The sequence below is a fragment of the Amblyomma maculatum genome, chromosome 10 (assembly GCF_055883805.1).
Source record: "Amblyomma maculatum isolate TAMU_Amacu chromosome 10, ASM5588380v1, whole genome shotgun sequence".
Taxonomy (NCBI): domain Eukaryota; kingdom Metazoa; phylum Arthropoda; class Arachnida; order Ixodida; family Ixodidae; genus Amblyomma; species Amblyomma maculatum.
Genome location: NC_139353.1, coordinates 40,373,841 through 40,388,968, shown reverse-complemented (window position 1 = coordinate 40,388,968; position 15,128 = coordinate 40,373,841). Strand labels below are relative to the sequence as shown.

Sequence of the window (15,128 nt, the reverse complement as noted above, 5' to 3'; positions counted from 1 at the left end):
ATCTGTTTCAGAAAAGTCAAACATAGGCGAAAAAGGTAGAAGAATATCCACAAGAGCACGGCGTTGAGGTGAGCTGAGATCGGCGCTGATCATGCGGGAGATTGAAGTTTCATCAGCAGGCAAAGGTACGGTGGCACTCGTAGCATCTGTGACCAAAGCAACGACGTGGGGCGCATCGGGTCCACAAGAGGCAAGCTTCAATCCCGTTGGTAAAACTGCGGGCTCGGACGATGGGTTGATGGTCCATAACGAGGCACTACCATGATGCACGGATATCATACAGTGAGGGATAATTACATTTTTCTTCAGGCATGCTGAGTGAACTGGGTGCACCATGGCCTGGAATGAAACCTTCTCAAGAAGTGGAACGGACACGGGGACGAACATGGCAGACAAGGGTGGAACTACTGTGTCTTCGGTAATACTAAAAACTGTTTCTTCATCACGGCCACTTTCAAAAAGTGTCGGCAGATGCGAGCCATCAAAATGAACCTCTTGACTTCGGCAGTCCACGGTAGCGCCACAAAACTTCAAGAAGTCCATTCCTAAAATGATGTCATGCGTAGAGTGGGGTAAGACTACGAATTCGGCTTGAAAAATTGCACCACCCACAGACACTTGCGCACTACACACACCCAGTGGCCGCAACGCCTCTCCACTCACACCACAAAACGTTGAAGCACGGTCATATTCAAACATCACTTTGCGTCCCAACAAGCGCCTAAACTGATTACTCATCACAGACACAGTCGCACCCGTATCCACCAAAGCTAATGTATACACACCATCAATAAACACACGAATTTTGTTTTTGAGCATTATAGTTGGAGGGATGTTGGCACACAGCACATTTCCAGCGGCCTCACCCCCATTGGTCGCGCTGGTTAGTTTTCCTGCTGATGATGCTGAGGCGACATGGGGCGCCGTCGTGGTGATGGAGAACGACGCGCACGGAAGGCGGGTGGTGGAGTAACACTTCTATCAGATGCAGGGGAGTGGTCGCGGATATTCTGGTTATGGATGTTGCGGTAATACCCACGCTGAGTATTTGATTGTTGAAAAACGGGATTGTATTGCCGATTGTTGGGTACTGTTGGAAGCGCCGGGCGGTTATAGCGAGGTGGGAACCTACTGCGGCAGTATCTGGCGATGTGACCTTCGACGCCGCAGCGGTAGCATATCGGCGGAGAAGGTAGAAAATGCTGTTGCGAATAAGAGCAGGGAACAGCTGGGTGCGTCGTAGGTCTGTCTGAATGCTCATACTGCTCAGGAATCCTGGTAGATCGAATGGAAGCTCTATGGGCACTTGAGGCGACGTCATACCTTGAGGCGTCAGGCACCGACGCATTCCGGTTGGCGAAATGCATAGGAGGATAGTCAATGGAAGCTGCAACTTCAGGAGCTTGTGGGAAAGGCTGAACGGTAATCGCTTGTGGTGGTGAAGCCGGCCGCCTAGATACCCTCTGGACAGAGACCTCAGCAGATTCGTGCAGGGGAAGTGGGTTGAGCCGCAGGAGTTCTTCCCGCACGATTTGCCGGATCGTCGACGGAAGATCTAGTTGGGCGTGGTCATCAAGGCTGGCCACGGTAGGCACGTTGGCCAGCCGCCCAAATTTTGGCACAATACGACGCGTTCTCAGAGCTTGAAAAGCGCGGATGTGTTTAATGACATCGGAGACGGTTTCAAGGCTGTCTTTGGCGATTAAAAAGTTGTATACGTCAGCCGCGATACCCTTCAAAATGTGGCCGACTCTATCTTCTTCGGGCATGTTGGAATTGACACATCTGCACAATCGGAGGATCTCTTCTGTATAAGTGGTACAAGTTTCATCCGGCAACTGAGCTCTTTGGGCAAGGGTCTGCTCAGCCCGTTTTTTGCTCGGTACAGAGTCACCAAAACGCTGTTTGATCTCGGTGGCAAACCGTTCCCAAGTTGTCAAATTGTCCTCGTTATTCTCGAACCATGTCATCGCCGTGTGAGTTAGAAAGAAGACGACATTTGTGAGCATGGTGATAGGGTCCCACCGGTTGTACCGACTAACTCGTTCATAATGAAGTAGCCACTTCTCAACGTCCTCACCTTCCTCTCCTGCAAACGGTCGTGGTTCCCGGTAAGGCTGGCAGGGAATAGAGCTGGAGGGGGCAGGCCTGTCACCAGCCTGGCTTGCAGCGTCGCGGCCGGCACGGTTAGAATCGCTGTGGTCCATGATGTTTGGAAGCGGTGGCAGTCCAGCAAGGCGGCGACTACGTCGAAACTCCAGTGGTTCTTGCTGCGCCGTATTTGGGGATCGAACGGAGCACCTTCCACCAAGTTGTTACGATGAAATAGCAAAGGGGTGTTTATTTACAGTGATATGGCAGTGGGATAAGGTGAAGCCTACTAGCCCCAGGCACCAACGCTTCGTCTTCTTCTTCTGCCTCACCATCACCATCCCTCATCGTCGTCATTAGCGTGACAATATATCAAACTATTTTGCGATCCCCTTCGAGTTTGACATATCCGGGTTCGGCTGTATACTACAACTGGCACATAGACTGAAAAGTTACCGTATAAGTGGTGTTAACTTGCTCTTCCTAATAGCTGCTACACAGGCACCTCTTCACTGTGCTGCTCAATGAATGGCAGTTATAGACAGTGTTTAAAAAGGAAAAAAAAGGGGGAGGGGGCAGGAGAATAAAAGGCAGTTCCAGAAACTGTCTCTGACTGCCCAACAGTGAACACATGTGCATTGTACAGAGAGTTAGCACTGCAAAATGCTTGAATGGGATGCACGCAACTTCAATCACGGCCAAATGGTGGTTGGTTGCTGGTGAACTACAATAAAAAGGCACCTAGCTAATCCACCAAGCCGATCAAATTGCTCAGGCTGTCCCTTTGATCCTGCACCACACTAATTGTCACACCCCAACCGTATTCAGCATGTGAAAAATAAATGGCACATTTAGGCAGCTTATGCCTAAATGCTAATGCACTATGGCGACCCAAAAATCAGATGCGTGAAAACTGCCCTTTCCATATTTTATAAGGACCGTGTAGTATCACCTGTGAACAAAAAAGTTGAAAGGTGGTCTGACTCAGCCAACTGATGTAGTACCATGAGAAAGCGTCCCACTCTCTACTGCCTACTGACCTAATTTTGGGGGTAGGCCACCCATATTTTGGGGGTGGGCCAAGGCTTCCCTGGAAGTGGGCCAAATCAGTTTTGAAACTCAATTTCCAAATTCGAATTTTGAAATTGCGCAAAGTCAATTTTGGAAGTCAGCGAAGTTCATCGGTCAAGCCTTCTCTCATCTTTAACGCACCATAAGAGGGCAATGCAACAGTGGTGTGCTTGAATCCACTGCACACTGATGGAAGCTGATGAAGACAATCACATAAAATGCACAGCGCGAGAAAGTGGAAGTAAAACATACAAGATGATCAGCCAAAACAACAGCTACGAGGTTCCATACTCGCTTCCACAAGAAATTCCTCAGTTCGAATCTTAGTTCAGATCGAATGTTAAGCTTTTGCACCTTCACACTACTCACCTGGAGTCCACCAATGAAAGTGAAGATGTCATAGATGACTGCTGGTGAGGCGTCTGGCTGGCTGTTGGCCGCAGGCGTTGGAGAAGAGGTAGCCCTGGGCCGGCAGGCGCATGACACAGAGTCCATGCTGATGCGAACCACTTCGCGGAGGCACTTTTTGTGGTCGGCAGCATCGCAGCTGTCGCACAGCACGATGCAGAGTTCATCAACATTCAGTGAGACAAAGCGGACGGAGTGGTAGAGAGGGGAGAGCGGTGGGAAGTCTTCGGGTGGCACGACGGGCATGTGACTCTGTTCAGCCTGAAAAAAACAAAACAAGGGTGAGTTAAGTGCAAATCCCAGTGCTGTCTCTTAGGAGACTTGTGGGCCACAAAGTGATACCCAGCAAGTCTTCCTCAACTGCAGCTGCAACAAACTACATTCAGAACAATGTTTCAAGTAACTATGCTAAACAACTATTTCATCAGCAGGGTCAGGTGTTCACATATGTCTTATCTGTACCAATGTAAAATTAGTCGTGCACAGGCTACTCCGCTGTTAAGACCTAGTTCGCATGTGCTGTCAGAAAAAGCGTTTGAAAGCAATATGCTGCTGGATGAACATATGTATTGCCTGCTGGACAAATTTCACCACAAACTGGTACAAACACGCAGAAAGATAAAAACATATTTCAGTTGGTATTCCGGTGGCAGAACTTATAAGAAGGGGAATGGCAGGAGAAAGGAATACCAAACCAGCCAAATGCTGATAGGGACAGTCTTGACCTTCAGGTTCGAGGAATGGCATCAATGCGCCACATAGGAACAGTGGCACCGAAGATGCAGCGACTAGTCCACTAAAGGTCCCAATAGGTCCCGAGGAGGTCCCGATACAGCCTTGAGCTCTGGGACCTCCTTCTGTATTATTTATGTAATACCTGTTTTCATGAATAAACAAACTTTCTTTCTTCTTCTTCAAAGAAGCTTCAGCATTTCTCTTTTGCAGATGAATCATGTTAACGGCAACTTTTTTGACCTGTCTCAAATTACATTTCCCTTAGATGACGTCCCTTCACTCGCAAGCCATTTCTCTAAGTTACTGTAGTCAGTACTACCCATTTGTTTTTCGGTTTGCGTCCCACCAGTGACTCACCATTGCCAGGAGGTCGTCAGCCGAAATTCCGTCCGGAGCGCCCCGGACTTCGATCTCGCGGGAGGGCAGCACCTCTCCTATTCGACTGCGGATTTCTTTCGCTGAGACCTCTGCTCTGCTCACCACTTGAATGAGCAGGTGTGTGGTGTGGCCAGCCTGCATCCAGAGTAAGAAGCTGTTTCATGGCACCCTCATGCAATTTGCTTTCATGCCAACAAACACCGCTGAAATCGGAATGCGAATGAAAGAATGTAACACTAGGCAGCCAAGTGTGAATATGTACCATAGCTAGAGCATCAAACTGGGGGCGGTACTGATTCGCAAACACCGCTCAAGTCACTGACGAGAAATGAAACGACAGGAATGTTTACAGGAATGAAGGTGCGGGAGTGTGTGAATATCGGAAATTTCAAATACAAATTGAATATCTTTTCTGTTCAATTCGTATTCTAAAAAAAGTGATATAGTATTCGAAATTTTTGGAATATTTGAAAATTACCGAATAGATATAAAATTTATTTCACCGCACTGCTCGCTTCACTGCAACGCTTGGCTGCGCCAACTATGCAGTGAAGCATCCTCGGAACGCGAAGGGACCGTTTTATGAAGAGGGACCTTCCCGACAGTGCACACGAAGTGAAGCACTTGAAACAAGGTAAAAAAAAAATGTCGCACTTACTTTTGTTTCATCTTATATACAGATAACTCTCTTGCAGGTGTTCATCAGATATAATTACCGGGATGCAAAAGGTTTTTCACAGTTTTTTCAGGCCCATTCGATAATTCGAGCTTTTGGCTAATTAGCATTTTTTTATGCTCCCTCGTAGGCTGAATTAACAAGAGTTTACTGTAGTCACCAGTGATATGACAGCTGTACCCAGTTGCAGGCCCATCTTGTACAATAAACCGTTACATAGAATCATAAATAAAATTTATACTGGATTTTTTCAGTATGCTATAACACACTTCTGTGCAATTCTAGTTAAATTTTATTTGCAAATACCATGTCAATTTTGAAGTAAACAAAATGAAAAGTGTCTGCTATTTTTATTTTTATTTCACAGATCAGATATTTGATATTCGAAGGAATTTTTTTTTTCATATCCGTATTCAATTCCTATTTGAAAATTTCAAGTATTCGCACCCACCTAGTAAGGTGCAAAACTGTTGAATTCTCGTCTAAATGCTTTTTCAGCTGCATTTTAAAACACCGCAAAATCATTTACGTAAAGCGTAGTACAAATCTCGGGTACAGCTTTGAGAATAAATACTACATGTGGCAATGAGAAGGCCAGACAGTGTCTAGAACCTAACAGATCCGATGCAGTCCTCCACCATATCCCAAGAACTACAATTTGAAAATATGAAATCTCGTTTGCTCACTAAAAGATCTGCAAACCGGGATGCGGGCTTCGCTCTGCACAGCCGTAATCTACAGCAGGCAGACAAAGACATCTCACCCTTTGGGCCGATACGCGGACATCTCCGAGTCCCGGGATGTGGACGAATTGGTTGGCCACATCCAAACAAGTGACTGGGCTGCTCCAATACACATGCTGCGGTTCGGCATCTCGCATGCAACCAAGTAGTAAGGATGGCGTTCCTGCTTCAGCCGGTCCACTGATCCCGTTGCCATAAGCAAGGAGGCTTGGAGGTGTGAAGTGCATGGAGCATCCTGGTCCCACCGAAGGCAGCAGCCAGAGGTCTGGAAGGGGAATATCAGTGCCAGTGAAACAGTATATAGAGTGAATGTGTGCACCAAAAAATAAACTAGAATAGTATGTCTACTAAGCTAGCCGCAAACAAATGTAAAAGCCAGAACAGAGACTCCTCAATATGTTTTTACATTCGGAGAATGAAAGCAACCAAAAGTAGCAGAGGAACCCCTGCGCACCCTGGCTTGCACCTCTTACTGCCCGAGATGCATGCAATAAAATAGTTCCAGGTGTATTACCCTTCGAAAAATGCCTGAAGTCAATCCATAATCAACAATGCCCTGCTGTAAGCAATTACAGTATGATAAGCCCCAAAAATAAAGAGTTTAATAAAGATCTGGGGTTGAGACAAACATGGATGCCAGTGCTCAGAGAAACCACAAAGGACTTATAGGAATTCTAGCGTTCTGCAGAACCCAGTTTGAAAACCCCTAAGCAGCAAGGTGCAAGAAGTTTGAAAATGTGCTCTCCTGAAGTCATGCCACTGATAGAAATTGGCTGATTCAAGGAAATTGAACCACTCCTGCATGACACAATCTTTGCGACTACATTGTATGACAGCAACGTAGAAGCTAATGTATAAATATCAAGGTGAAATCAGTTCTTGTGCATCAGAAAAGGAAAAAAAGAAATAAAGGTGTGTGAATGTGGCAGTTTTTGGTAGTACCACAGTGAATGGAAAAATAAGATTGACTGCAAACCAAACAGAATAATTCTCTAATAGTTTCAAATATTTTCAAAAAAATTTCGATTAGTACAAGTGCCTTAAACTAAAAGCAATCACTTTTTCATTCCACATGATGCAGCTATTAAAAGAAACAGAGATACTGCAAATAGATTTTCCTTTCACCCATCATGAGCATAACTTGGTACATGTATGGCTCTCCATACATTAAATAAGACAGGCAGAAGTATGTAGAAGTAAAATTTTAAAATTTTAAAATTAAATTTTAAATAAAATTTTAAAATTAAAATTTAATAGTAGATACCTTATTTGCAATTACGTGAATAGCAACTGCATAGTGTCTTTTGACTTGATGCTCATATGACAAAGGAGCATTGAGTGCTATCATGAAGCACAGTACAGTGGCCAATTATGTCTTTACTAGAGAAATGACATTAGTGGCTGATTGTCAGGGGGGGTGCACAGGGAACTACTGGTAAAATAGAAGACAGCTTGCGAATTGAGCCCAAGAGCAGCAACCTGATTTGCAATACGAGAACCATCCCTACCACATTTCCTCGTGACACCTGAAAATAAATTGCCAGTTTTGAAAACCGCCCTAAACTCAGGGTTCACAAACAAACTAGTCTGCTCGGCCCTCACGTATTAGCCTTGGCAGACTACATGCCCCGTGACACGTCCGAACACTGTTGCGAACAGGTAACCAAAGGCAAGAAAATGGAGCCGCACTATTACATTCCCCTGCGTATCTGATTGTGTGGTCTGGCTTCGAGCTCAACGTTTTTGTCCTGCACTTCTAACCAATAAAAACTGATAGTTACCACGGTGGTCACAGCAATACTACTGCAGGAGTGCATGCGGGTTACAATTAAGCCTCGTAGTGACTTAATCTATTCAGGCCTAGCATTACCATATATATTAAAAGCTACTGCTGTTAGCGTGCAGTCGATTCTATGAGGAATAAACAAGTTAACTCATGTGACAAGTAAAAATACTGTAGTTTGGAAATGTTGTGATGTTTCATTGCCAGCTTAAAAGAAATTCAATCCCCAAGTGAACACTAATTGCTCGAAGTTTTAAATATTCGTCAACCCATAAAAATAGAAAGAAAAGACTTCAGCAGCCGAACAACACAAACCTTTTGTGGGGCCGTTCTCGGCGAACACGAGTGTGGCACGTGTGGCGTTAGAGATGCGCAGGAGTGGGTTCATGTCCCGCGCAACCACGATATACACGCTTCCCTCTCTCGAGTGGCAGGTGACTACGAGAGGCACGGTCGTGTAGGATGCCCCGGCAGTCTTGAAAACTGATGTCGACCATCGCACATTCTTTGTCTCTGCTTCGAGGGTCATGGGAAAGCCCCAGAGCCTCTGTCCGCCCTCTACTGGCATGTGATTCAGCGCAAAGCTGACAAGGAGGCGTCCATACATGGCTTCGTCCACTTCCGTGTCGTCGATGCTGCTGCTTCCGTTCCAAAACAACAGGGGAACGACGTTTTGGGCGTGGTGAGTATTCGGCGGCAGCGAACACTCTGCAGGCATTTCCACAGCACCACTCCAGGCTTGCGTCTGTTTGCGGAGAGAAACAAACAGTCATCGCCAGCAGCAGCGTTGAGCCTTCCGTTTCAGTAGGATGCACAAATAGTAGGTCTAAAGTGTCTAAACTTTATGCTCGCATTGACTTTCAATGACCAATGTGGTTCTAGGAGTGAAAAGGCCAGTTTTCCACTCCAGCACATGCGGGAATCAAGGTGTGGAGGGAATGAAACACTACAGCGCAGCTGACCCAACTTAATAAGTGCAGAGCTCGTTTTAACTGCGTGCATTTGTTAAGCATGACAGCCAGCATAGACTACATTATCACAAATGCGTGTTGCAGTAATAAAAAGCGAGACTTACCGGATTGTCCTGCATGACCCTTGTTGTGAAGCCGGCTGCTGCCAGAGGCAGGTCGGCCTGGTTGCTGATGTAGACTGCCGACTTGAGGGTCACCACGAGACAACCCTCAAAGTCCTGTGCAAGGGCTACCAGCCGACACACCTGCACAAAAGGACGGACCCTCTTCTCAGCGTGATGGCTGTCAACAGCAACGCAGGAAGTATATTTCGAGTGGGGGTGCTGGACAAAATTCCCTTTTTTTTTTTTTTTTCCTATTGTTCATATAGTTGAAGAGTACACGGCCCCTCTATGCCCTTTCTCACGTTTCTGCAAAGAGTGAAAACAGCCGGCAAGGTTCGCTCAGCTTGGTCCCTGCACCAGCTTATTCTTTTCTCACAATTGCCATTTTATGAAAAGAAAATGATCCTTAGCATCTCTGATCCTTGCCTGTTTTAGTATTTTGCGGATGTCAACAACATAAAATGCTACGAAAACGAGGAAGTCCGAAGTTAAGCTACAGCAAAAAAGAAGTAAGCAATGAAGTCAGATGCAGGAAGAGGCTGAGCCACAACATAAAAATACTTGTTCAGACTTCTCCGCAGTGGTCCATTAATGACACTGTCTTGATGGACCACTGTTAATGGCACTGCTTTCTGGCATGCCGGTAAAACAACCAAAAATGGTTCCAAAACCTTTTTCTATGTACTAATTCAGTAAGACAGGCATCACAATGTCAGAAAATAACTAGGTGTACTGATTAGGATACAATTTTATATCAAAGTGCAAATGACAACACAATAGCTCCATTTTTTTAACCTAAACCAGCTACACCAGTGTAGAAAATATCCTACGCCTTCAATGGTATTTTGCTACACTAGTGTAGCTGCCGTAGGTTAAAAAAAAAATGACCCTAATGTGTCATGAGAAGCAGTAAAGGAAGGCATTTGCACCGGTAGGGCCTGATAGAATAGAATACAAGCTTTTAAGCACAGGCCTCTTGCATAACAATTCAATAAATGCGTGGATATAGAAATCTTTGCGTGACTGCTGCTATCATATAAAATAAATATTTATGATATTTCCGAGGGCTGTGTATTTTGCCTTGCACATGTTGTGCAGGAGATGGACATCAAGGCACTCACAGCATACGAAACTGATCCGGGGTAGCGGAAGCAGATGCAAACGGGCGTGGGCTCCGACAATTGCAGTAGGTCGGCGTCCTGATCGGCCGGGAGCGCGTCACCCTTCCTCTTCTGCAGCAGGTACGAAGGGTCCACCAGCAGAGGGCGCAGGCAGCAATGGAGGGTGCTGTCCTCTTCAATGGCCAGGAAGAACGGGTCCTGCAAAAGCCCCGCAGGGAGAATGTGAGTCACACCTTACACCAACTGAGGCATCATCCACAAATGTGACAGGTTAGCTACGCTTAGTGCTGGTATAATAGCACTGATGGTAAAACAAAGAAGTTAACAGTACAGATAAACAAATTCTACCTCACTAGTTACGTTCACCCCGACAGGTTTCTGAAGAGAGCCTCAGAATCCCCTGCGCTCGAATGCAGGGACAGCAGGAATCCGAAGCAGGCAACCATTTTTTATTCTTCTTGTCAGCGTCAATCGAAAGGGTTCTTCTTTATCGTTTGAAAAAACTTTTAGGTGGGTTTCAGTTTGAATCATTAACATGTTTTCTGAATCCCGAGACGAAAAAAAAACAAAACATTGGTTGCAATACAAAAAGGCTGGAACCGATGTAAATCTTGCGCAGAGACCAACTATCACCGATTTACTAGACAATTTTTGAGGCTGTACTTGTCATCTGTCAAAACACACTAACCTTGCTGTGCTTATATAATTATTCTTAATTTTCATTAATTTATTTTTGGAACAGTTATGTTATTATTTTTTCCCATTCAGTGGACTTTATTTTTAAATTGTAATTAAACCTCACGCTTTGCTACAAAGCGTATATAAGGCATATTTATTTACACAAAATTTTACATTTGTTTACTTTCACAAAAGTCTCTGTCATACCAGCCCGTCAGGTTTGTTCAGAAACTCGAACTTTGTCCTTGGTATCAAGAGTGCAAAGATAGTGGTTTCACGAGTAATATTACACAATACAATTACAAAATACATTTCGTTTCACTGTGAGCTGTTCCACAGTAATATCGTCGAGCATACTGTCAAAGTGCTCGGACCACATTTTTCATGTAGAAATGTTTTCGCACCTTTGTATAAAATGATGTGCAAAACAGGCCTCCGGCCACTTTCTTTCTTTCTCTCCATCTTCATTATTTTCTCCACCTGTGCTCGAACCCCTAGAGACCCCATCTGAGGGGGGCCAGACATAGAGCACTGGAGGCCACAAGTCAAGGCATTGTGTCCACCAACCCTTACACAACTTGTGAGGTTCACTGGTAGCAGCTGCCAGTCGGATTAGGTCTGACCACAGAGTCTATCAAAATTTTTTCAGACTCTTTGTTCACAATCCTGGCAGGTCAAGTTAGCTGTTCCTGCTTAAATGTTCCAATCATCATTGACGGCGGATATATTTCACCACATATCTACGTTCCTTTTTAGCATATATGCTCAGTTGCGTGAGGCAGCCTTATACAGTAGAGCACACCTATTCAGCTTCAAAACGCAGCTGAACGAAAGTACAAAAATCTCCACAACACAAGCGCTTACATGAAGGGGGGGTGGTGTGAATGCCTGCTCTCGACCCAGAGTCCAAACACCATGGTCACCGGTGAGAAGCCGGAGCTCTTGTCCCGTGCAGTTGACGAAAAATGCCCAGGGCTTGATGTCCACGAGCACAGTGCCAGGGTAGGGAAGGTTGGGGTCATAGTACTGCTTCACATGCAACTCTGTTTCCGGCATTTCGGGAGGGCACTTCGGGCTGCGAGAGGTTTCAAGGCAGAAACAGAAAGCACACGAGCGGAAACTGAGCAGACGCATTTTTAACCAGGTAACATACGTGAATATTGGTTCTGACAGCACGCCAATGTGGTGTAGAAAGCATACCTGGCTACTGCGGAGAATAGGACAAGCAGCCCCTGGTCTATTTTCAACTTCCTTCGGTATACATTAATTTAGCAACTACAAATGAGGACACATACAGAATATACAGAGATGTACCCTAGCTGTAATGCCCCAATCTGGGATTACCACAGTAACATTTACAACTACATAAAATCGAAAACTTGACGAACTTCCTTGAGGACTGGGCGCAAAGCCAGAAGCCAAAAGATGCACTGTAGCACTTAGGCACAGAAGTGCACAAGAATGCACTTTTTTGAATACAATTATGGAAAAAGTATTCTTTACTTATTGTACTTTTGCGGATGACTTGGTTTATGTTAATGTGATCACTGCGTTTGAGTACTGTAAGCCAAAATAGCCGCATTAAAGATATTGAGAGGAGAAAAAAATAACGTCTTCCACAGCAGTAAAATGGCCCTGACCTTGGGTTTATGGTTGTGAACAGCTGTGTGAGGACCCCCTTTTCCCAGAGGTGGTCGACCCTGGCCGTGCGCTCGACGTTGTCGTAGGGCCACTTGGCTGCGTGGGGAGAGTTGAAGCTCCAGTCGGGACTGCGTAGCTTCCACAGATCTTCGGGTGGCGTGGTGGAGACCTCGTGGTCAAGGGAGGGCGGCCTCAGCTCAAGCGCCGGAGACGAAACACGCTTGCCTGCAATTGCATCGAGAAACTTAACGCGCAGCCAAAACTAATCGGCTGAGTTTGCAACCCTCCAAAGCACCATTCTGGATGCCTATTCAGGTTTCACAGCAGCGAGAAGCATTATCAGTGCGGCACATGAACACAAGACATAAATGTTTTACATCTTGCTTGTCTCATGCTTATGTGCTCTTTCACCATTTCGCTCATCGAAGTTATGCTGTTTTTAACCCAATGCTAACTAACTACACTTTAGAAGCAAATTCACATGACTTTCAGGAAGTAAATCCTTACTATCGAGGTCCAAGACACCTGCAAACAGAAAAATAGAAGAAGACTGCGAAAATTTCAACTTGAGACCACTCAAGTGATCCACCCCTCTTTTCCTTCCTACTGACCTGGTCCTAGCTGGAAGGTGAGGCTAGATGGGAGTGGGTCCACCAGCAGGGGCCAATCCTGGCCCCGGCCGGGCACTGAGAGCGAGTGGTAGTGATCGCCCGCAGCTGCTTCGAAACCAGTCCGGCCGTGCAAATGCACCAGCAGGCTGCAGGGCAGGTGGCTACGCAGCACATGAAGAGGGGCAAATGCCAGCACCTGCACCGGTTCCAGCAGTCAGTTACACTGATGCGTAATGATATAAGAAAGTAACCACTCACTCAAGCAAAGCCGTACAGGTATAAAAAAAAAAGGTAATAAAGCTTTCACAAAATGTTTGTTTTGGTCTGGTTTATGAGGTTTAACATCCCAAATCGACTCAGGCTATGAGAGACGCAGTAGTGGAGGGCTCCGGAAATTTCGACCACCTGGAGCTCTTTAACGTGCACTGACATCGCACACCAAATGGGTGCCTTGCTTTTCACCTCCATCGAAAAGTGGCCACTGCAGCCGGGATTCGTTTTCCCATCCCTGGGAAACAGCAATTGAGAGCCCTAACCACTGTGCCACCACGGTGGGGCATAAGAAAAAAAATGTGTCCTTGTCCAGATGACTTTCTTTAAATGCAACATTTCTGTGAAAAGCCCAGATGAAAGCTAGACTGCAACTTAATTTTTTCATCAGAATTTCCATTTTCCTGCACAAACTCAGAACATGGTTTACTGTTAGCTCACCACTGCATAATTTGACATAGTGACTTGTCCTGTCTTGTCAGTAAAAAAGCAATGTGTGTGTGTTCAATACAAAGACAGCACAAAATTACATCAATGAAATGTTCTTGGTGTGTGAATGTCTTCCGTTTTACAGTGATGAGTTTTACCACTTATAGCTCATTATTTACTTCAATATTCCATTTAGTGTGCAATTCATTTCTTAGCTTGTACTGTAATAACTCAATGCAATCATTGTAGGAAATCTGTATTTCCTTCTTCCAAGCTTGAGCACCACATGACTCTGCTCCTCTGTTTCCATCTACCTTGACATGGCTCGGGACCCAGCATAATCTTACGTGTCCTTGCAATTTTGGATTTTTTCTATGCTGTGAATGATGCCACCTATTAAAGGGACACTAAAGAGAAAAATGAAGTGGGCTTGCATCAATAGAACGCCAGTTCCTAGTTACAAAAAAAGCCACTCTTACTGAAAACAGAGCTGTTATAAGGTAGTAAAGAGGAAGAACAGAAATACAGGTATCGCAGCCACAGCCGAAATGGCCGAGACTCATAACAACAAATCACGTGACTCGCAAGGGATCCCGGAGGCTGACAAATGCGAATTACGTTGACCGTTTGAACGTGGTAGTCGGTTTTGTCTCGACTATGATAACATGCTTTTATCACACGTAAACGATGATGAAAAGACGAAAAAAACAACGTAAATGTTGCAAGACCAATGTAAAAATATACTCATTTCGTCCGCTTGTCGGTAGATGCCGCTAGTCTCTCAGCTAACACGGCGCTACAGGCGTCATCTTCAGTTTCGGTTATGTTCAGATTCAGGCACTTCGTGCGTGCTCGGATAGTTTGGTTTGGGCCTGCGACGCCTGAAATATGAGCTCGAGGCAGCAGATGCGCCTACCCTAAGTGCATATCGAATGAAGATCATGACTCGGCACGCAGTTGCAAAGTATTCTCCGATCCCCGTGCGCCAGAAATCACAGAGTCTCTTCTTGCGTCGTAGTGTGCGTCATCCTACCCTACTACGTAGGAGGAGAAAAACAGTTTGAATTCGGCCAGCGGGAACAAAAAAAAAAAAAAAAGCCTCAACTTCTTATCGCAATATCTCAGCAATAATTCGATTTTTTGCAGCCGGATATGCAGCGACAGTGTCGCCAAATGCCGTTTATTAGATTTTGATACCATATTTGGGTGTCTTTAGTGTCCCTTTAAGGATTTACCTGTATTTTCGAATTGCAATACTGTGAGTAAACTCGGGAGAAGCAGTGTAGATTTTTTTGTTTTGATGTTCTGGTTTATTATTTTTTCTATGCCTGCACAAACAGCAAAACATTCGGCAGTAAATATGAATGCACGATCCAGCAGCTTTACTAGGTAGCACTTTTCCCCAGTCACTTTGCATT

General features: G+C 45.3%; 1 protein-coding gene across 1 annotated transcript in view; it reads right to left on the bottom strand.

The window, feature by feature from the left end:
- Vps13B (vacuolar protein sorting 13B) overlaps positions 1–15,128 on the bottom strand; it is a 105,343-nt gene that overhangs the window by 18,265 nt on the left and 71,950 nt on the right. Inside the window, exons 43-51 of the mRNA XM_084582551.1 lie at positions 13,012–13,207; positions 12,400–12,625; positions 11,624–11,834; positions 10,082–10,279; positions 8,961–9,101; positions 8,201–8,630; positions 6,123–6,367; positions 4,663–4,818; positions 3,532–3,831 (exon numbers count right to left, since the gene is read on the bottom strand). Coding sequence (XP_084438677.1) covers positions 3,532–3,831; positions 4,663–4,818; positions 6,123–6,367; positions 8,201–8,630; positions 8,961–9,101; positions 10,082–10,279; positions 11,624–11,834; positions 12,400–12,625; positions 13,012–13,207 — 2,103 coding nt within the window. The remainder of the gene's footprint in view (positions 1–3,531; positions 3,832–4,662; positions 4,819–6,122; positions 6,368–8,200; positions 8,631–8,960; positions 9,102–10,081; positions 10,280–11,623; positions 11,835–12,399; positions 12,626–13,011; positions 13,208–15,128) is intronic.